The sequence below is a fragment of the Calypte anna genome, chromosome 1, assembly GCF_003957555.1.
Source record: "Calypte anna isolate BGI_N300 chromosome 1, bCalAnn1_v1.p, whole genome shotgun sequence".
NCBI classification, from domain to species: Eukaryota; Metazoa; Chordata; class Aves; order Apodiformes; family Trochilidae; genus Calypte; species Calypte anna.
Genome location: NC_044244.1, coordinates 190772707 through 190796873, shown reverse-complemented (window position 1 = coordinate 190796873; position 24167 = coordinate 190772707). Strand labels below are relative to the sequence as shown.

The 24167-nt window shown below is 39.4% G+C and overlaps 1 protein-coding gene across 1 annotated transcript in view; it reads left to right on the top strand.

Moving 5' to 3' along the window:
- Nucleotides 1-22804, top strand: part of DLG2 (discs large MAGUK scaffold protein 2) — a 967325-nt gene extending 944521 nt beyond the window's left edge. The window contains 7 exon segments of the mRNA XM_030469255.1: nucleotides 2797-2838; nucleotides 12387-12437; nucleotides 13201-13302; nucleotides 14251-14423; nucleotides 15061-15170; nucleotides 21590-21681; nucleotides 22698-22804. Of these exon segments, the coding sequence (XP_030325115.1) occupies nucleotides 2797-2838; nucleotides 12387-12437; nucleotides 13201-13302; nucleotides 14251-14423; nucleotides 15061-15170; nucleotides 21590-21681; nucleotides 22698-22804 (677 nt within the window).
- Nucleotides 22805-24167: the final 1363 nt, after the last annotated feature.

Genomic DNA, 24167 nt, shown 5'->3' with positions numbered 1-24167 from the left:
ACCTTTCGTTTCTGACAGTATGTTATTGTTCCCATCCTGGCAATTCTGTAGACTAGCATACCTAGAACCCATTTTGCTGCCTAGACCATTCTTTTCAGCAACAATCCCTCCTGCCCCATCTCAAGGGAGAGTTAAACATTTTAACTTGATCACAGCCTGAGGAGATCTATAGAAAATTATTTTGCACTGTTGCTTCTGCATTTTCAGCTTTTTGCATGGGAGTGTTTGTTACTTTGCTGGATTTTAGATTAGTGTTTGTTATTAATGGAAGAAGTTATTTGCAGGCTAGAGAAGACCACACATTCCCCAAAACTAATTTTGGACTCATTTCACCATTAGAGACCCATTCTCTTCGTTCAACCCTAATAATCTCTTCTTCTGATGCAGCAATCCTGTCTCAAGACTTGGAATTGCGGAATGTGTAATGTGTCAGATAAATGTTCAGAAAACATTTTGCTTCCTGAAAAATTAGAGTAAAAAATTGTATAGAGTGAAATATTTGCAGCTGATTTCAGTATAAATAGATTCATTATATTCAGTATCCAGAGCTAAATAAATTAAGAAAAATGCTACTTGCATGGGTTTGGCTGCTGCTTCCTTGGTTCTTACTCTCTTTGTCTTAAATACCAACTTATTGGAGAAAAATGTGTGTGAACGTTAACACTGCATCACCTACTATTTGTGTGTCCTGTTTGATTGCAGCAATGCACATCCATTCGCACGGTTTTAGAGGCTATTCTGGTTTTGACTGATTTGTTGAAGGGACATTTTTATTGGTTTAATTTTAAGCCATACAGCAGCTCACAATTCAAAGATGAAAGCTTCATCTCTTGTACGAAGAACAGTTCTGCAAGACTAGTTTTGTCAGTGATAGCAATTGTTGCAGCCACCTGAATTTTAATAGTCTGCTGCTTCAAGTAAAGTGTCAGAGCAGCTTTTTAGCAACAAATGCAGATCCTTTCCTGCTGCAGATAAGTAAAAATCTTCTGATCTGATAACTCTCCCGAATATCTCCATCCTCACAAAGACAAATCTCCATAACATCCAACCACATGAAAGTAGATAACCGAATTCTACAAATTGCTAAGGGAAAAGAAGCTCAGAGGTAATATAAAGGCTCTAGTTTCTCTATTAATATTGCATCTCACTTTCAATTGTTGACACCCCTCTAGACATTCACACCCATCCAAATTTCACTAACATCCAACTCAGATAAGCTTTTTAATGACAATTCCTACTACGAAGGATTTTTTTTTTCTTTTCTAGTGAAGTACTACAGGGTCCTGGGTAGCATATTAGTTAGGGATTACCCTTGTCAACTTGTTTTAAAATGTTTGAGAATAAATATCTGTTTTCTTTAAATTGTAAGTTTAATTTTTTAAAGCTTCTTACTAAGCCCAAGATCAAAATTGCTACATTAATATTTTTATCAGATATCATCCCCTCTCATTTATGCTGCTCCAGGAACCCGGGAAGTCCCACTCGATGAACCGTAAGGTATTAGATTGGTAAATGAGGGAAATGCAGCACATTGCAGAGAAGAGGGGATCTTGGTGATGTTTCCATAGTCACCCTTCATTATATCCATGCCATGGTCTACTCTAGGTTCATCCTAGAGGATTCTTGGCTTTTATGAGTTCCTTCTTCCACTGGGAATGTTTAGAGACAGTTTCAGGTGAGTGCTGTGGGTCACCCACAGCCTAATCTGCCCATGGGTTTAATGACAAATGCGGGACCAATTTTGGCTCCTGTCAGACGGTGACTTATTTGTACCCACTGGATGTTTGACCACTGCATCTTGGTAACCCAGGGTGGCTCCCCACTCTGTAGCCATTATATCATTAGTGTCTAAATGTCCTGGACCAGCTGAAAAGTTTCAACTGTCAAGCAATCTTTCAGGTGTAAAGTAATCAACATTTCTACTGGAGGCACAACTAAACCCACTGCTTAAGTTCATTCCACAAACCTCCTGGAGACCATGTGGCATGGTTTCACTGATGATAAACAGTCTGCTGACTACAGTTTGGGAACAGCAACTTCACATGATGTAGACTGCACTTTCCTTGAAATAAAATAATAGAAACAGGTCACTTGACTTGCCAAAACAGAAGTCTGACCCTTAATGATAGTTCTTGTAATCCGATTCCCCATACAGATTAACCTGCTAAAGGTTTTCATACTCTAGGTCAAATTCTGAGGCATGAATATGTCTGGAAAAAGGTTTTTTAGGTTTTTTTTTCTTAATTTTATCATTGGTTTTGTCACCTTTTTGGACAGGGAAAAATAGATGCAGTTACAGTATTAGATATCATAACCATTTTCATGTTAATTTGTCAACCCTTTGGGATAGTGCACAATGATTAACAATAAGCACAGGTTGGAAGTTCAGCAGGAGCAGTTGCAATGTGTTAAGGCTGCACATTACTGATAGTGCAAAATAATTTGAGCAGACACTCAGCTTTCATGATAATGTTCAAGATGTCCAGTGAGATGCAAGTGGGCCACAATATGCGTTGAAATTAAATCATCTGAAATGTCATTGAATGGCTTTGCAATAAAAGACATGGCTTTGCTATGACACATGTCACTAGCTAATACAGTCTCTTTCCAAAATGCCACAAGAGATAAAGCTTTCATCTTACCTGTGTAAATTAACTGAGAGTTTTCAGGTGATGTCACTGCACTGTTATTTCCTCTCTGCACAATTACCTTTGCATGACTTTGGCAGTTCTTTTAAGTTTCTGCAGTTCTGTGGTGCTTGGTTTTGTACTTTAATTTGCTGTACTGTTCTTGCAGAACATGTTTCTTCTAATGCCAGCGATAGTGAAAGTAGCTACAGTAAGTTACTGCTTTCATTAGTCCTTTTATTTTGCATTGCTTGTTCTGTTTGTTTCTTTTATTTTATTTCTCTCCTTGCTACTCTTTTGTTAATGTTAAAAGGACGTTTGGAGCAAATGGCTTGGAATTCAAATTTACAACCATATCTTGAGTGCACAGCTATAAAAGAAAACTGGCAACCTTTGTAAGAGAAGGGAGGAAGGTTGTTTTTTGAGATGTATTCTGGGACAGAAAACCAAGCCTGTGAAAATAAAGATTATTTTGTTTAACAACAAAAAGTGTATTTCAGAAAGGGGGGCAGTTTCTTGATGATCTTTTAACAGCAAAATTATAGGAAAGGATTTAGAAGTCATCACAAGGTCACAATTTTTACTTGCATTTCTGCATGCCTACATGAAAGGCTAAGAAATAGTCCCAGAAATTCTGTTAAGCCCTTCATACTGGCAGTATAGATCTCCTAATACATATTGAAGCCTTCAGAAAAAAGGTAAGATAGACCCTATGCACTGCTATTGAACGTCACTGATTCTCTGTAAGTGGAGGCCCCAACCCTGCAACGTGATTTGGTTGGAATAATAGACTCCATGTGGTCATACAGCCAAGAGGCACACTGTAAGTTCTGGGTAATTATTAGCAGCACCCAAAAATTTAACCAATATAACTATTTTTCTGGAAGTGTTGAAAATCAAAAAGCTAAGGCATTTTATAAGTAACTCAAAATATAATAAAAGGTAGCTGAAATTATAGCTTGCTTACTAAATCACCCAGTTATTTAATTTTTTCAAGCCATTTGCCTAGCAAATCAAGTTTTCCACCAGTCACTCAGCACTTGTGCTAAGCACCCGCACACATTCAGGTAATCACTGGTATCATGCCTCATATTCCTTTTAGTCTTAAACTAATGCATAGTGGTTGAACTCTGTTAATAAACACTGGTTTATTTCATTAAAACAGCTAATCTTAAGCAATTCAGAAATGGTAAAATAGTTTCTATTCTCTTGTACTGCAAAGGTTTCCTTGGAAAACAATTGCCAGAGTCACAAGAAAACAGTAGGGGCACTTGAACTGCCAAGATCCAGCTCTGAACCACTTTATTTTTAATTTGTCCTCTATGGAGGTGAAGAGGAGGATTTTATGTTTGAAATATAAGATGCTCTTCCCCCAGACTGACTTCACAGTCAGGAATGAGTCAATAGGTTAAATTTTTAAAAGTTTGTATGAGTCAAATCTCCTCCTGGTGAATCTCAGGGTAAAAGCTCAGAGGAGACTCCAGGCTGGTGGCTGAGCACATCCTATGTCTGATGAACTGACATAAACAGGAGTCTGAACAGGGGTTTCCAGTTACAGCCAAACATCTGGGGCAGATCCACAGAAGCTGGTTCCCAAATTTCATCATAGATCAGGCCAGGAAGCCAGTTCCTCATTGGCTGTGCAATGGCTTGAAGTACATTAGGTGATCCTGCTCTGGCAGGGGAGTTGGACTCAATTATCATTCAAGGTCCCTTCCAACCGCTGGCATTCTGTGATTCTGGATGTCTTCAGGTGCAATAAAGGGCATAGAAAAAGTTTGGGCAAGCTAGTTGGGACATAAATACTTGGAAGAAAAAGAACTGTCAGGGGAACAACTGCCCATAGCAGGCACTCCCCTTCTAGAGTGGTTTCCATCTGGGCAAGTTCCTGTTTCACCTCAGCAGCATCCAGCCTACATCCTGTTGGCTGGAGGTCCCCAAACATCACTATGTCCCACAACTGCTGCATACTGAAAATGCAGGCAGGGCTTCCTGCTCTGCCCATGGCAGAGCTATGCCATTTAGCAGCAGAACAAGCCAATCTTAGGTTATGATAAACCAAAGTGGCTTTAAAACCCAGGACATGGTGCCCAGAGTGCCCAATTTTACTTACTAAGGATTCATTGATGTGTGCTAACATGACATTTGGAAGAATGACCATGGGCTATAAGCAACTTTGGTTACCAGCTGGAGATTAGTTTCAGATGGCCATGACAGTATATCTGATACCTGGCTGCATGTTCAGTTACTACATGGCCATGGCATATCAGCATATCCCATGTGGGAACTTAATACTCTCCTCAGTCAGGCTGGTTGCTCTCTGGATCTCCAGCCTACTATAGATAAACACTATGTCCCATCACTCAGCTCATTGCAGCAAGTCTTCCCTAGAAAAATTCTGACTCAGAAAGAGAGAAGAATCAGACAGGAGAGTGAGAGGTGGGTGGTAAGAGAGAGTAGTCAAAAAATTGTGAGAGGATGGAGATAAAAGAGATGAAGCCTTATAAAATTGTTTTATTTCACTGCTGCTCTGATTTTGTGGGACTGTTGAGAGAACACTGCACAGTAGAAGCCTATCAATATTCCTCATGTGGGAAGAGTAATTACCAGAACTAGTCTGTGAACATTTCCTAAAGACATATTTCTCATTGCCTTCTAATTCATTTATTACTAATGAAGGGGAAAAAATAACAGGTGCTCAGGGTAAAGCTCATTCCTGGTAGAATAAGATAGCATGCAGTTATTATTTCTACTCTTTTTATTTGCATGTGGGTTGCTGGGAATGTGATCCAACATCAGCCATGGCCAAAGAACCAAGCTGCTTTTAACTCCATCTGCATCCAGCTATTATACAAAGCTGTTCTTCAGTGAGCTGTAGTGCAGTGGTGAAATGGGGTGCACATTCCTCATACAAATAGGAAAAAAAACCAAAAAAAACAGTGAAGCTAAAAAATTCATGAGGAGCAAATAGAAATCTGCTGGAGAGCCCAAGACTTTGGCATAGTGATGTGTCTGAGTCCTGATGCCCCTTTTCCCTTCAGTTTTCTCAGCAAATGAGCAGGAGGAAAGGAGTTGCCTGCCCTACTACTTTCTGAATTGTGGCAAGTTGTGGAAGAGTGGCTGGAACGACAGATGGAGGAAAAGGACCTGGGGGTGTTGATTGATATCTGGCTAAACATGAGCCAGTGGTGTGCCCAGGTGGCCAACACATCCTGACTTGTATCAGGAATAATGTGGCCAGCAGAAGGGAAGTGATCGTGCCCCTGTACTCAGCACTGGTGAGGCTGCACCTTGAGTGCTGTGTTCAGTTCTGGCCCCCTCACTACAAGAAGGACATTGAGCTGCTGGAGAGAGTTCAGAGAAGGGCAACGGTGCTGGTGAAGAGTCTGGAGAACACATTATGAGGAGAGGTTGGAGGAACTGGGGTTGTTTATCCTGGAGAAAAGGAGCCTGAGGGCTGAGCTTATTGCTCCTTACAACTACCTGAAAGGAGAATGAAGTGAGGTGGCGTTTGATCTCTTCTCCCACATAACAAGAGATAGGATGAGAGGAAACATCCTCAAGTTGTGCCAGAGGTGGTTTAGCTTGGGTAGTAGGAAATACTTATTCACTTAAGGGTTTGTCAGGCACTAGAACAGCTTGTCCAGGACATCAATGCAGTCACCATTCCTGAATGCATTTAAAAGACATGGAGATGTGGTGCTTAGGGACATGGTTTAGTGGTGGACTTGGCAGTGCTGGGTTAATGGTTGGACTTGATGATCTTAAGGGTCTTTTCCAGCTTAAATGTTTCCCTGATTCTGTGATTCTGTGAAATCAGCAATTCACACTTTGGCCAGCACAAAGAAAGTGTGTGGGTAAGAAATGACTTGATGTGCCATATGTTCTCCTGCTAAAATTCATATTTTTCCCAATAAGAACAGACCACTTGGAGTCTAGAATGATGTGCTCTGCATTTTTTCTAGTGAGTGTCTGGCAATTGTTTCAACATGTTTCTCTAACTTTTGCTTCTTATAATAAGCATTTAGTGAAAAGTAGCTAGTGCCAAAATCTGTACTACTTGATAATTCCTAGAACCATTCCAAACCAGGGGTGCAACCACACAAACTGACATTGAAAGCTTCTGAGAGCTGTCCAGACCATTCCCAGGACAGTGATTAATAGAAAGGTTACAAAACTTTTGGGCTGGGCTTTTTCTAAGAGTATTTTGATACATCAATGTTTATTTAGAAAAATATAATGCTTAATAATCAGAGTAGCTATCTGAAGTATTGCTCGTGTCTTGGGTGTGGGGGTTGAAAAATCATCTTCATTACAAAAGCCAGATAATTTTTATTTCAAAATAGTAAGGTAATTGAAAATCCTCCTATGCGATCTCAAGAGAAAATTCACTGACCACTTCTCAACAACATGGCTGTTGTGGGTGGTAAACCTGATTTCTTCTGCCAGTGCTCTCAATACTGGGTTTGTATTTTTGCAATTTTTGTAAAATACAGCTCTGTTTGCAAAAGAGCTGGAGTCAACAGTGGGATTTTCTTTATCACAACAGGAACCTTCAACTCTATTAATCTCAGGGGGAGCCACAAGCAAATTTGACAGCAGAATCTGGCCCTTTATGAAAAACCTAAAAATTGAGGAGGGGCTGAACTGCCCACAGCTGCTGCTGCTGCATCACACTGGCCATGTTAATATGAAGGCTATAACTATCTTAGCTGATTTGCATCTGTTCTCAGCACTCAACCCAAGGTTGCAAAGTGATATAAAAAGTCCTGGTCTAGCAGAAAGTAAAGTTGTTCTTTTTGTGATAAGAAGACATACAATCATCTTTGACTTGTCCCTGAACAAGCTAATCAAACCATGATTGAAATTTTATTTTGAGCTCCAGAGTGTAAAATGTTCTGATTTCATTTTCAAACCAAGCTTGTAAGAACATATTTTTTAGCCTGGACTCATCAGTTTGTATTTTGCAAGACATAATTTTCATAATGGCCATGAATTTCAAGTCTCTCTACTGCATATGTGTTGTAGTGCTCTGACATGGAGCTCAGTAAAGGTTTTTACAGCTGTCACCAAAATTACACACATATTACCACATCTCTTGGGCCTAATTACATAACTGCTTGTGATTGCACCAATCATCTAGAGAGGCAACATATGACTAAAAGTTAAAAATAAGAAAAATTGTTAGAAACAAAAAATCTTACCCTTTGTGACCAAGTCACTCTTGTAATGAGATTTGGAGACAGAGAACACAGTTAAAGGTGTCCAGATAATTCTGCTAAGCCACTGATTAATTTGAACACTCATTTTTGCACTTACAGTGCTCAAGGGTCACTATTTTAGTCAGGCACACTCAAATTGGCACAAGTATTAAAATTTCATTTTACACCCTCACAAACTAACTTGATCTTAAACATGCAGTGTGTATAGGCCACCTTTTCAGTCATAAGGTGATTCGGAGACTACTGATGATCTTCTTATGTAATGGATTTCTAGTCTTTCATAGTTACCAACATATTTCCAAAAAACATGTTTCTACTTAGATAAATATAGGTCCAGGAAAGGGATTTTGAGCCAAAGATAGGCTAGGATATTATCTGTCTAGTGCAGTCTGTGCAGGTGAAACAAGAAACTGACTTCTCCAAGACACTGCAATTACAGCTCAAATAATCCATACATTACCCCAAAATTTATATGGATGATGACAGAAAAATAAGGCTACTTTTATTTAATATACAACTGAGAAACAAAATTCATGCAAGATCTCAAAATAAAATTAATATCTCATCCACGTTTATTTTATGTGTATTGATGATAACCACAACCATTAGTCCAGACATTTTTATGACCCCAAAAATTCACTTTGATTTTTCTAAAATAGTAAATTTCAGAAGTACTATGTTCCTGTTATTCACTGCTTTGAATCACTTTACAGATTTTTTTCCTTCACAGCCATTAACAGGATGCCAGAATCCATAGATCCCCAACACAGAAGGTGCTTGATGAGAGTGGGTGTCTAGTTACATGGTGGCTCCACCCTGGCAGCTCTCAGCATCTCTCTTACACCATCACTGATTTGTTAGGTGCAGTTGCATCAGCACTGTGGGAGCTCTGGATGTTCTGGCAAGGCATTAGGGCATGGGGTTTTTTTATGAGTTACATGAAAAATGCCTGATAATATGCCAGGTCTGTACTGAAACTGGTTTGGAGTCTTTCACAGACTCTTTGCCATCGAATCAGAATACAAAAAAAACACTTCAAGAACATTTTAGGTCTTCCCCTCTGAAACACTATAAAATCTTTTAAAAAGATTAAACAAGAAGTTCCTAAGAAGCTCATCTGACTACACAGGATCTCTCTGCCCTGTTTATAGTGGCTACAGGTTATAAAAACTCCAGGTTATTCTTTTCTAAGTCATGAGAACAGCCAGGTGGATGGGGCTTTGAGAAACCTGGTCTGGAGGTGTCCCTGTCCATGCAGGGGGATTGGAACCAGATCAAGGCCCCATCCAACTCAAACCATTCTGTTATTCTATGAAATCACCTACAGGCAAACCATGAACAAAGGGAAATAGAGCAAATGCAATCCTGGGAAGGTAACAGCCCTCCAGTAATATTATTCAAAAAGTATATTACATCTCGGTAAGCTTCGGTTTTGTTTCTTCTCTTATTTTTTTTTATTTTCTTCTCTTTTTGGCCTGGTGGATTTTCACTTAATAACAAGGCATCATGCCAATATCCTACAGAAAAGGCTTCTTCTTTTTCCTCATTTTGTCTCTTCAATTTCACAAAAATTTTCCAGATCAATATAGCTAACCCCTACTAATTAAGCTGTTAATGCAGATGGCAAACAAGACTTAGTCAAATGATAAATAAGAGCCTGTGTCCCACTGAATTTCACACCTTGAAGTCATCACAAGGTAATAGCAATCTGATTATTAATTGACTATAGAGCTCTTTATTATACTGATTACTTTATGGACTACTTCAGAATCGTGCAGTTTAGAATAGAGATCTTTAAAGAATACCATCTGGTACAATTAACATGGTATTCACCTCTGAGGACTTCCAGGATTTTGTATGGGCAGCACTTGGAAGGATTTTATTCACATAAAAACTTGAGCTTCATGAGCCCTTTTCCAGAAAAATAAATTAGTGGAAATGGTGCAGCTTTCCCCTGTGCTCCCATTCCATGTTGAGTCTGAAGCTCAGTGCTGAAGAGCCTTCACTTAGGCAGCTGTATCAGACTCAGAGTTTCTCCTTACTTGCTCCAACCTTTTCCAGCCACTTAAGTCTTAGCACAGTTTGAGTGGGCTGGAGGTTTTCTTTTGCCTTCATTCTCAGCCCAGTCTCATAAGACTTCTGTGAAAGAAGAGGCTTCTTTGTCTCTGAAGCTTTTCCCCCTCTAATAGCATGGATGTGACAGCTTTAGGATGTGAATGTGTCTACCAGAGAGCAGGCAAAACAAAAGGTGAAATCTGTGCTGGTTATAATTCTGTGCCAAAGCTACATATTAGCCCACAGAGAAATTTTTAAATAGTATCAGGAGTTATTGATGATTTTCCTTCAGCTCCTTTTGTCACTGCGACTTCCATGGGATTCTGTTGTTTAAATGCAGATGTCTGCATCTGACCGTGCTGTATAAATGCCATTATGGTCCCGTGGAGACAAACTCACCCTTCTGACTTCCTCTCATCCCAAAGCAGACATCTAAAATAGGTCAGATGAATCATATCTTAGAATAGGCACTTGCCTCCTTGTAAGCACCCATTGGCTCTAAAGGGTACCTGAGAACTAACTCAGACTCAGGCACTCATTTTACAGGTTTCTGAAATTAGCTGAAACAAATCCCTTTCTGCAGCCCTCTGTGCTGTTGAAATGGATTGTATTCGTGTAATCAGGCTCCCCTCCATGTGCATGGTACATGATGGCTTCATTGCCTGCCCCAAGACTGACTTTCTCAGGCTGTTGAAAAGCCTTATCTTGGCCCCAGAGGATAGAGGGCAGGCAGTGCAGGAGTTGCTAGTCCAGCCTGGAGAGTGAATGGCTTCACATCCAGGGGAATGTGACATCCTGAATTATATATAACCCACAAAATTCCCCCAGAAATTTAAGGTAAATTAATACATCTGATGCATGAAACCTAGTGTAGCAATGATTCTAGGTATTTAAAGTTGCAAAAAGCCAAAGTTAAGTGAGTGATTACAGTACCAAACATCTGCAAATAAAGAAGAAAATCCATTATCAGTACTCCTCATATGTTATGTTGCCTTCTCCTCAAAAGCTAATTTCTTCCTTTTATCAAAAAAGATGTATTCTCATTCACTGCTTCAGCGCCATTGCTAGGATAGAGTTAGCCCTGTCCTCCCTCTCTCCTAACACATCAGTGCAATTTTTTTAATTTGCTTTTTCTGTCATTGTCCTTAATTCCAACATTATTTTTACTTGAAAAGCTTACACATTTCTTTCAACTGTGTAGATAATATAACACAAAATATATCAGCATATTAGATTCACAGGGTGAGAATCAGTTTAAGACTTGAAAACAAAAAAAAAAAAACCAGAATTTTGTCCCTACGTGGGAGCTAAGCATTGCACACAATACAAATCTTGTTAATATGGCTAATGGGGCCTCAAGAGAGACTCGAACATCAGTCAGACTACTACAGAGTTAGGTGTAGCCCCCTCTAAATCCTACTGACATGGTCCATCAGGTGTCAGGCAGCACAGTTTGTGCACACTTTGGTTTGGCAGGAGCCCACCAGAATAATCTGGCACAGACTCATGTGAGAGCAAGCAGATGGAATGAAGGCAATCCTGTCTATTTTGTGAGGTCCTGGTACTCCTTATGGCACTTTTTTCAGCAGTATATACATTATATGCAAAATCCCATCTGTGGATCTTCTCAGAGATAAACCCTGAACTGAGTAAAAATAAAATCATAATTTTAAACTTTGCTAAACCTAAGTCATATTTAGCACCTGCCAGAGCCCTTATGTGATACCAAATATGTGACAATGACCTAGAAAAATTTTAAATTATTCATGCAGTAGGTCAGAGATTCCACTCCCCCCTCCACTAGCACTCTGATAGAGAGGACAGTGATATTTTGGGGCTGTACACCTGCACCCAAGATATGGTCCATATAGTGCTGCTTATTTCTTATGGCAAATTTCTCTGCTTTTAAATATCATCATGAGGAAACAGCACTGTTCTAACAGAAGCAGAGGGGATAAGTGTGTAAAATATGATGTTGTGAGATTTGTCTTCAGGGAAAGAATAAGGGCCAGAAAATAGCACAGCTAGATATCAGGCTTGAATAAACTAGACTATGCAGGTTATTCACAAAAGGACCATCAACCAAAATATATGTATTCTGAGGATAAAAATTGTTCTGTTTAGGTAGCCTGTGGATTTGCTGTGCTAGCTACATGCTAGGGCCTTAACAATTGGGCAAGCAAAAGAATTGCATCATAAATTTCTGCACTATCCTTGTAAACAGCCTTGCTATCAAATCAATAATTTAATCCTTATTGCACATCATTGAAAAAGCCCAATTTCAGCAAAGAGGATTGAAACATGTGGAAGGGGAGGGAAGGGAATTTTAAAAAATGGGGTCTCCAGACTTCAAAGTTGAGGGGACTTTGGAATGGTTCAGGTGAGAGCATTACCACAAAGAAGTGTTGAAGCATTTTATCAAGCTTTAGTACTTGACATATAGCTTGTCAGCTTCAATCTCTCCTCTTTCTTCTCTCACCAGGAGGCCAAGAAGACTGCATCCTTTCTTATGAACCTGTCACCAGACAGGAAAGTAAGTTCCATCAGCTTTTCTGTCCCTGTTCCTCATATTCTCATTTCACACTTTGGGGCCAACTGAGCAGTAAGCCCAGCTGTGCCAGCCCCAGCTATTCTGTGGCTCCTTTTCTTAGGCCACTCAGTCTATCACATAGAAAAGAAATCAGGTGAGGGTCTCCTTTGCCAGCCCCCACTTCCTAATGTTCTTAGGACTCTCCCCAGCATGCCCCCATGGCCTTTATTAATACATGGATTAATCAGTCTATCAAATATTGATGAAGATTTTCCAGATTTACTGTAATATTGCTACATGGGAAGCCTTTGTTATTTTCCTTCTAGTGTGATATATGCCTCTAAACAGGGCAGATGAAGCTATGGGAAGGCAACTGAAAATGAGAGCACACCCACCTGATTTAATGGTAGATGCAGTCATGTAACTGAGATGAAAAAATCCTACAATCTCCTTTCCATGCCTCATGAGAGTCCCTCTACAAGCATTCAATAGTTCCCTTCTTAAGCTATAGCAAATATATATAATTCCACATAGTTCTTTAAATATATGTGTACACACCAACGTAGAGCTCTCAGCTCTGAAAAATGGGTGGCATTTATTTCATTTTCCTTATCCACGTCTATAAATAAATTATTCATCAATAAAATGTATGCCTAAGTTTTCACTTCATACATAAAAGCAACAACTCTGGTTAGTGCATTTTTGGGAAGATTTACTTTTATTGCCAGTAAGATTACCAAAATGTGCCTTTCTCTCTGTTGTTCAGTTAATTACACCAGGCCAGTTATTATTCTGGGTCCTATGAAAGATCGGATCAACGATGATTTGATATCTGAATTCCCTGATAAGTTTGGGTCATGTGTACCACGTAAGTATGATTTTACTCCTTGTTCTGCAGCTGAGTGAGCTGCATCCCTTGGTGCCCCACATTAAGTGAATTGCTGTGAATGCAGCATCTCTGAGCTATGTATAGCTGAGTTTCTCAAAAGCCATTTTTCCAATGGACAAAAAAAGGTGAAAGAAACAAGCAGAAATTATTGTGAAGGTTGGAAAAGAATTTCTCGTAAGAATTGCCTCAAAAGCAATAGCATTTTTAAACAGCCTTCTAGCCACTAATTCAGTTTATTGATCAATTAATCTGTGGTTTCTTAAATAAAAGTTTGCAATAATGGTAAAATATAAAATTTTTCAACTCATCACAGCATCCATCAATAAAAATTAAGAATAATCTGTGATTTGTGTGAAATCTAGACTGTCTACTCTGACAGCAATATTGGACCCTGGATTTAGCAGTGTGTTTCTATCTCGGATCATTAGAGTTCACTGAGTGCTTATTGCCATCTCTCTTCATTTTAAACTGTTGTCTCTGCAAATATACCAGCATAAAAATGCTAGAGATGAGATCAGAATCAGTTGTATAATTAATGCAATATTAAATTGATGAGATTGTGATTCATTTTAACATTGTAATAGGATTAGATTTGCAATCTGGAATTTATGTACATTTTTTTATATATTTATATTATATATACCTGTGTATCTGGGGTTTATGTGTGATCCTGTTGAAAACAGAAGTGGAATTCCTAATTTTACATTTGCCTGTAAGTATTGTTTTAAAGTGAAATCAGAAGATATTAGTTTAAAAAAACAGCAATGGAGTAATAACTCCATTGAAAACAGTATGTAGTAGGCAAAGATCTTCTCCCAAATGTGGACCATTACAGCAGACCCAGCACTGCTCACTGAACAAACCTTAATTGCAGCTTTTTTTTTCATTCAATGTTTGTATAAACTTCTTGATCTCTCTTTCATGCAGATACCACAAGGCCAAAGCGTGACTACGAAGTGGATGGGAGAGATTATCATTTTGTCATTTCAAGAGAACAAATGGAAAAAGATATCCAAGAGCACAAATTTATAGAAGCTGGACAGTACAACGATAATTTATATGGAACTAGTGTCCAGTCTGTGAGATTTGTGGCAGAAAGGGTAGGTTAATAATAATTTTCTTGTCCACACACCATGCTCTGTTTTGTTTCCACATTCTCTCAGACATATTTCTTCTGCAAAAAGTATAAAATATCTGAAAAATGGTATCCTAGTATTAATCAATTTTATAAAGACTCCACAAGTGGACTTTGAATAACAACATTCTTTCTGTACCTGGATGCAGTGCCATTGATTTAGGATTCTAACACAATGCCTCAAGTACTCCCCAAAACAGCCTTCCCTCTTCCCTCTCTCTGTAAGATGAGTAAATAAATTTATCTCACTTTCACAGAGATGAAAGAACAAGACACAGAAAGATTAAATTATTTGCTGCAGGTCACACAGGGATTCTGACACAAACAAAAACTGAATTAAACAGTAAGAATGTAGATATCCTATTACTCTAATGAACTTATTTTCCTCATCTCTGCAGAAAAACCTCTCTCCCCACCAAAGTTCATCCCAGTAAAAATAAACAAGTTTTTTCCCATTTCCCTGGCATACCCTGGGGTCCCCCTCCCCTGGTGTGCCAGTAATGGCTCTGTTTCAGGGCACTGCATCACAGAATTGCCTCTTGTCTTTTGGCTGATGTGCAGCAAACTGCAAAAATAAACCCATCTTCCTCTGTTTCCAACAGGGCAAGCACTGTATACTCGATGTGTCAGGAAATGCTATCAAACGACTACAAGTTGCACAACTCTATCCCATTGCTATCTTTATTAAACCTAAATCATGGGAGCCTCTGATGTAAGTATAAACTCCTTCAAGCTTTTATTTTCAGGGTACAGTCTCAAGTGGCACAACACAGCTCTTGAGTCTATGTTTTGCCTGTCCTTTAAAATTAGTAGTCATGACGTGAAGTGCTCTCCCTACCTGTCATCCTCTACATCCCAGCATCTCAGGGAAAAAGCCAAAGTTCCTTGTGAACTTTTCACAGTGGAACATGTGGGCTTATTTGCTGGGCTGTGCAAGATTCCCTGGCAGTGCTTGATGTACTTGTTCCAACCTGTGCAGCAAGGTCACTGGTACACCTTGTCTTATCCAGCTTTGGGTGCTCTTGGGGTGTAGAGTTTGGCCTCAGGGTTGTCTGGCTTTCAGTTCTGACCTCTGGAACCAGAAGGTAAACCTGTGTCAGATTTGCAGTGTGTGCCTCTTTCTCAGCCCTTCCTTTACTTAAAGGTCTGTTAAAGGATAGGCAAGGACCCATGGGACTGGAGAGGGACAAACACAACACTCAGAGAAGGAAAGAGAAGGCAACGACTCCATAGTGTCACCAGGCAACCTGATACCAATGCTCAGAAAAACACTGAGATCCAGGGAAGGGTTAAGCACCTCAAGTACAATAACAGGAGAAAAAGGTTCTGAGAAGCAGCCAATGTATGTGTGTGAAGAGCAAATCAGATCAATCTTACTTTTTCCCTCCTGTCATGAGATGGTTATCAATAATGGTATTGCATCTATTCTGGCTCCATTGGGCATTCTCAGTGGAAGCTTAGGGAAATACAGTCCAGTGGGACACACTAGAGACCATGTGCACAACCACTCTCAGTCATTGCACATGGCACTGCTTAACTGGGTGGGTCACAGAAATCCTGCAAGTGTCTTTCCTGAGCCAAGTCTCTCTTTGGGACTGCATGTTATTTTAATGAATTACTTGAATGATGAATTAAGCAACACTTACATAAAGTTTCTGAATAACTCAAAGCTGAGCAAGGTGGCAAGCACTTTGGGGGATAAGAGTAAAACTCAGTGTCAAATCTGTTAGATGAAACTCAACACAGACAAAGAAAATTAAATGCCTGAGTACAAGCAGGGAATAATTAAGCTGTAGTACAGCAGAAAAGCATCTGGCAGTTGGGATAGATCACACAGGAGTATGAACGGATGGATAATGTGGTTGCAGAAAAGGAAAGTGCCACTGTGGGCTGTATTAACATCAGTGTTGTCTAACAATAGACAGTCATTGTTTCACTAGCTATTGATGAGGCCTCAGCTGGAGCATTGGCCTGGCTCTGGGTCCCATGCTAGAAGTGGAGGAGGAGTGGGAGTTATTTAGTGTCAAGGAGAGAAGGCAGAGGAGGAAATGGAAGTGATTTTCATGCTGGCTAAACCCCAGAATAAGATATATTGTGCTCTATTATCTCCCATATGCGTTTATGCTAATGCAAGTGATATCAGTTTAATGTTGAGCTCTGTGTCTTCCCCTCAGCAAAGCCTCTGCAAATGTCAGGTGATGCCAAAATGCAGGCATCCCCCCTTCTCTGGCAGATGCCTGTCTGGTTACAGTACAGTGGGCCCACAACCACTGGGTGACAGAGCCAGAGAACACTAACATGCCCCATCCCATCGATGTGCCTCCTCCCTGGCTCTTCCTTCTGGTGATGAGGTTGTTGCCTGTCCAGCCTCACTACAGGGAGTGATGCACAGTATGTGGTACTGGCACAGCCCCATCCTGACCAAAGTCATCTTGGGTTGGGTGACTTCTTGACATTTCTTCTAGCACTACAATTATATTCTCATTATGTTATTGCATAGAAGGGGAAGGGTATTCTGATAGCCTACCTTCTGCCTTGATTGTTTTAAGGTGGAACTTAAGCTACATTTCTACTTGATTTTCTTCTTTTGCATTTCTTCTTACTTGCTTAATGATGACATTGCATCTGGGGTGATAAAAAAAAAACAATAATAAAAGTAGCTTTTACTCTGAAAAATACACTAGGCAGAACCATAAATGTGGCAGTAACATAAAGGTTTGACTCAACAGATTGACTGAAAAGTGTTATGAAGATGCAAAATAGTATGACAGTTGTCCTGTTATGAAACCAAAGCAATTATAATATTTCACTTAAGATGAAACAAGTTATGCAGAGTAAGCAGAATTTTCCTTACAGATATAAATCAAAATTAAGCTGTTATTCACTCCAAATCTAAACCTGCCTAAGTGTTGACAGCATGGTCAAAGTGAAATCCATTATATGTCTTTGAATTCTTTATTCTGCAAATACCCCTTGAAAACACCCTTGATTAGAAATGCAGACCTTTGTGGGGCAGCAAAAGTTTTTATATATCAGTAATGGGATTTTTTGCAGTAATATGGCTTATATAAATAAATTATGCAAACACAACAGAAGTGAGAAAAAAAATGTAATTTATTCAGGCATTCTAAATTAACTTACCCCCTGCAGTTTGCTCTCCACAAGTAATCTTTGTATCTAGTTAATCTATATAATATGTGTTTATCTTATCAAACTGTACACAAAATTAGTTTCTTCCAAAAATGATAACTCAAAATAAAGAATATAATTCTTTTAAAGAAGAATAATGACATAATTCTGATTGCCTTGCTTGTGCAAATAATTTATTTTATTTAGTAGTAAAACTAAATCACTCTGACATAAGCAGCAGTGAGCTGTAGAGTGTGCACAGATGAGCAGATATGGCATCTTTCCAATGGATACTATTGTTTTAGTATGAAGAAGTTTAACATGGTAAACAAGTGCTCTGTGGGAACAGAAAGAGGATATTTTAATGAGAGCATAACTGTGTTAATTCAGTCTTTTTTAGGTATGAAATTACTAAAACACAAAAATTACAGGTGTATCTGCCATAACTATTTTCCCTATTCATACAAATGGGTTGAAATTTGCTGTAATAACAAAGTTAAACCAGAAAAGAAAAAAAATTCTAATCAGAAGAGGTAGAGAAATAGAGTCAAAAGATTTAAGTTGCAGGAAAATTAGCTCTTAAAGTTGAAGCCTAATTCTTTTGTATACATATGCTTCTTTGCTCCTATCTGACAGTGAAGGTAAGAAGAGTGAAGGGAGAATAAACTATTATTGCACTTGCACTTGAAACTCAGTTTATCAGTTATCACTGATCTCTGGAAATACCCTACAAATACTAATGACCACAGCAATGGAAGACCATAAGGGGCTCTTTGGTGTAAAAGCAACCAAAACATATGGACTGAGCTGGATGTCTCCTGATCCTGCTTTCTTCAACTAAATTCAGTCCTCCTAATCAAATTGATATAATATATCTATATATCTTCCTTCCTTCCTTCCTTCCTTCCTTCCTTCCTTCCTTCCTTCCTTCCTTCCTTCCTTCCTTCCTTCCTTCCTTCCTTCCTTCCTTCCTTCCTTCCTTCCTTCCTTCCTTCCTTCCTTCCTTCCTTCCTTCCTTCCTTCCTTCCTTCCTTCCTTCCTTCCTTCCTTCCTTCCTTCCTTCCTTCCTTCCTTCCTTCCCACATTGGTGAGATTGTGGTGAGCACAGCTGGAAGTAATGAGGAGCCTGAGCCTGCCTGGCTGAGCTTTTTCACTGGGAAAGGAGGAAAACCCCAGGAAACATGCCTGGAGAAACAGGTCTTTGCAAGCATTTTAAATTCACCAGCTGTGAATAACAGAAAAGAAAAAAAATTGAAGGGACTATGGTCTGACAGCATTTCTAATTCATCATGAAAAATGGACATCACAGTCTTTCCCTTTCTCCATCCTCTCTCTCCTGAGGGAACAGCCTGGGCAGAGGCATGAATACAACTACCACAGTTTAAACCCCAGGCAAATCTACAACCTGAAAATTTAATGCAAATTTCTACTTCTTTCAAAGTGCTTACTATTTTAAATGCTTGTTTATATTTTCATTTCTCCTCTGATACTCAAATATCTTGAGGACAATTTCTTAGAAATTTACCAGAAATCAGTCTGGAAGGAGGAGGTTTTTGTTAGCACTACAATATTAGCTGTCCATAAAATGAAATTATTCAGTTTGCATAAGGATTTGCCATGGTGTGTCCCACTTCAAGACAGAGTTTTGGTTCAGTCACTTAAAGATATGTTCAAGCAGGCGTAGCTGATGAGAAGCCGGCTTGAACTCAATTAGATAGCAATCTTTCCACTAAACAGAATTAGTAGTATTACAAATTTAGCAGCATGACACAGATTGGCATATATTAAACCTATTTATATAAACCCTCTAATAGCTGTCATGCTTTTTTAAAGAAATCTTTCTTGTCCGTTTTATAAACCTGCTTTCTGCATTGCATTTGTACTTCCAGAGCTCTTTGTCAGCAGTTTTCCCAGCTATAGGGTTAGTTACATAGATGAACAGTTTAAGTAATTTCTAAAAATATCTTTTGGCACCCTGGGAGCCTTACAGGGTGTTTATCAGAAGGCAGGTAGGAGTAAGCTGGAGAAAATTCATACTGTCGAGTACTTCATAATCATTTGTTTATGTACCACCATGCACATGATTTCCTACATACATCACCCGTGTCATAATGCATACAGTTCATTACTACATAATCACACGATTCAGTGCAAGGCATTAAATCAGATTTATATAGAACATAAGATCTCTCTTTTTCTCTTCAATTTGCCTCCGAAAATTTCCATCATGTTTTAAGAGAACTGATTCCATGTTGTGAAAAAATGCTCGAACAAGCGAACTCTATTTATTATTGTTAATTAATTTTGATATCTGTAGGCCTGTATGTATTAGGCAATAAACTAATATGAGCTTGATTCTGTGAAAGGACACGGTGGTGTTAAAAGATGAGTGTGCATGGGCAAGAAAAGTAATTTCTTAGTTAATAAATAATCCCTCTGTTGAAACTGAAATGTTCCATCAAAAAACAAAACACTGGTAATAACAGAATGTTACAGACACAGTCTGTGTTTTTACATTTATTGGTATCCTGAAACTTTTAGGATCTACAAGACACACTTGACTGGGAATCTTTCTAGTTAATCAGAAAGGACTGGAACACATACATAGAATCACACAGAATTGTCACGGTTGGAAAAGACCTCTAAGATCTCCAAATCCAACCATCAACCCAGAACAAAAGCTCATGCCCACTAGAGCATGTCCTGAAATGCCACATCTACATGTTTTTTTACTATCTCCAGGGATGATGACTCCACCATTTCCCTGGGTAGCCCATTCCAGTGCCTGACTACTCCTTCAGTAAAGAAATTCTTCCTACTATATAGTCTAAATCCTGCTGGGGCAACTTCAGGCTGTTTCCTCTGGTCCTGTCGTTTTTTATTTTGGAGAAGAGGTCAACACCCTCTCATTACAACCTCCTTTCAGGTAGCTGTAAAGAGCAATGTGGTCTCCTTGCAGTCTCTTCCTCTCCAAACTATACAATCCAAGATCCCTCAGCCTCTCCTCACATGGCTCATTCTCCAGACCCTTCACCACCTCTGTTGCCCTTCTCTGAACTCTCTCTAGCACCTCAATGTCCTTGTAGTGAGGGGCCACAGCACTTGAGGTGCAACCTCACCAGTGCTGAGCACAGGTGCAGGATCCCTTCCCTTCTCCTCCTGGCCACAGTATTCCTGATACAAGCCAGAATGTTGTTGGCCACCTGGGCAAGGTTCTGGCTCACATTCAGCCAGGTATAAACCAGTACCCTAAGGTCTTTTTCCATGGGGGACCTTCCCATCCACTCTTCCCCAGGGATGTAGCTTTGCAAGAGAACATAAATAAAGAACTCAAGTCTTCCTGCTGGAAACACTGTTTGATTTCTCATGGTATCTGGAAATCATACACCCCACCTGAACCAAGAAGTCTCCCTCACAGATAGGTTGGGCCCTTCTGGGACTTGCTTACAGGGTTTGCAATAACTCTGGGGTTTCTTCTACAGGGTCAAGAGTCTCACTGTGCTGAATTCTGCTTTCAACCATGATTTCATTTCCATAGCCCCAGCCTCAGTCAAAACCTGGCTCCCATTTCATCAGTTTGGACAACATTACTCAGCTGAGACACTCAACTGGAAGCCTGAAGGAACCTGAGGTTTCTGAAGGAGCTTCAGTTCTGGAGGGAGGAGTGCTCTGAGTGCTTAGATCTTGAGACCTCAAGAGAAATCTTTCCTCTTGAGACACCTCAATTGGCAGTTACCAGATTTAGGCCTTGTATTTTCTGTTTGAATGTACAGTAATGAACCCAAAAGAAAGATTTGGTGGAGAAGTGGGTATCTGGAAATGTAAGTTTTTACTACATAAGAATGAAATTAAAGCAATGAAACTGCCCATCAGCTGATGGAAGAATTTCATGGCATGAGTCTTCTACCAATCTCCATCTGTATTTGATTCAGTTGAACATATCTTACAAAAGCTGTTCTAGCAAAAATCTAAACTTTTTTATTACTTCCTCTGTGTTTCTAGGGAAATGAATAAACGTCTTACAGAGGAGCAAGCAAAGAAAACTTATGATCGAGCAATTAAATTAGAACAAGAATTTGGAGAATATTTTACAGGTATGTTATTATTAGAAATAATGTTTTTCCCAAGATACAGTATTTTATTGCAAAACAACTGATCAGTTCTGTCTCTGGACTCAAGTGCATATTAGTATAATTTGCCCAAATAAAGGACTCCTGCTGACCTGAGACTATTCTTTCCCTGTAATTCAAGAGGGAAATATTCCCTGTAATATGAGGCATTCAGCTCCTCAAAAGTTTTGTTGCCCTGGAGGAATAGCTATGCATGACTTTGATTCCCTCCCTGACACAAAACTGCTTTTAATGAAGCCAGTAAAACTGTGGCATAATTGCATTTGTACCAGCCAAAGAATTCCTCATTAGCTCGAGATAAGAGCTCCTGGATCACAGGAAGAAGCTCTTCTCTTTCCTGACTTGGAAAAGAGCAGTATTTAAGACTTGGTCTGTGTACCAGCATTTCCTTTGGGCAGTTTTAGGCAGCTCCCTACTCAGGGGACTGGTATCTGGGGAAAACACTCAGAAGCCCCCAGTTGTCCCTCCCCATGCTGACAGTGCACATAATCGGAACTGCAGTTCCAGATTTCTTCTGGAGGCAGAAGGAATTCAAGAGTACAGACACTGCTCTGTGTAACTGATGCTTTGTCTTCTGTCATCCTGGGCCTGATCTAGTTAACATTTGCAGCCAATTTTGGGGTTAGTATAACCAGGTCAGGAAAAGAAGAGTCTGTAAATCTGCTGCTACTCCGTACATAAGTAGCTTCTAAATGAAGATAAACGTAAGGCTCGATGTGCAACAGTGAGAACCTACCATACTGCCCACCCCTAGGAGAGAACTACAAGTTCTCTAGGCTAACCTAGCTCAATCTTCTCACTTCAAACAGTGGGACTGGCCTCTGTCATGGGAAGGTGCCATTGATTTGAACTGACTTTTCCATAATCAACACCTCAGTGTGCTAGTATTCCTTCTTATTTCATCAGTATCTCTAAATACACTGACACTGGATGCTGTAGAATATATCAATTAAAAGTATTAATCTGTTTTCTTACTGCAGCTATTGTCCAAGGAGATAGCTTAGAAGATATATATAATCAATGCAAACTTGTAATTGAAGAACAATCTGGGCCTTTCATCTGGATTCCTTCAAAGGAAAAGTTATAAATTAGCCACTGCACCTCTGATTACAACGGGAGAATATTTAGAAGAAAACTATAATATACTATTTGGAGGCTTTCCTGTTTTTGTTGCATTTATGTTCTTTGCAGTCAATGTGAATTTTGATGAATGTACAACACAAAGTGTTTGAAGCCATGAAGGACACAGATGGGTAAAAGGGTAGGAACAAAAAGACTTCTACCATATATAAAGCAAATCTGTTGTGTGCTCAGAGCACCAGTTGTAGGTATAAACTTTTGATATGGAGACCCTCTGCTGAGGGGAGCTAGCGACCTCCTGTGCCCATGCAGACATCTTGATCGGTTTCAATGGCTGAGCTCAGTGTGTTGATTGCTTTAAAGAGAAGCTCCCAGCTCTTGAACCTCATATAGGGCTTGATCCTGCAAGGCGCTCAGCACTTAACCCCAGTTCCTGCACATGAGTAGCCCATTGACTTGGAGTCATTTGTGATCCTTCCCTGTGCCGTTCAGTCCCATCAGTTCCAGCAGGACTATTCATGTGCTCAAAGCTAAGCACAGGCTTAAGCATTTTTCTAGATGAGGGCCACATGCACCTTGCAAAATCAAGCTCAGAGTTCCTGGTCCACTTCCTACTGAAGTCACAGGCAGGGCACTCTTTGACTTGACTGGGAGGTGGGTCCTACTCTAAGCTTGTCATTGCACATTTGTTGTTGGTACACCTCGACTTTGGTAACTATGCACATCTTTTGATTTCTGAAACCAACTCAAGCATTTCTTTTTTCCCCTTTGGAAATACTACGGCATCAGGAACTAATAACAATATAGCTTCTTTTAATGGAGTTTGGGGGTGGGAAAGGATGGAAGCATTTCACATCACCCACACCTGCACATAAACATATTCCCATGCAGACACACACATGTATGAGGATTCACAGCACCTATGTTGACAAGGAGGGATACAACTGGGAAAAGCTTTAAAATTTTTGATTGTCTATTTTATCATTTATATTGATAGAAGGCACTTATGATGGAATAATTTATAAAAATAAAAATATATTGATGTATAGAAACTAATTTCTATAGGTAAAAATGTTTTTGTGAGATATTTTGTAAAGAATAATTAATTGAAAGATAAAATATTTACACCCTTGTGCGACTGTAAAATGTAAAGAGGACCATCAAGTTGCATTATCCCTTTTCCATAACAGATTCTCTATTATTAATAACAAGCAAGATGATTCCTTAAATTGTAGTTGTCATCTTGTTTTTCTCTCAATTTAATCCTCTCCGTTGTCTCTATTTAACCATTATTAACTCCTGTGGAAAGATCTCTTGAACTGACTGCCCTGTAGGACCTTTTCTGAACACAAAAGGATAAGGCATCTTTA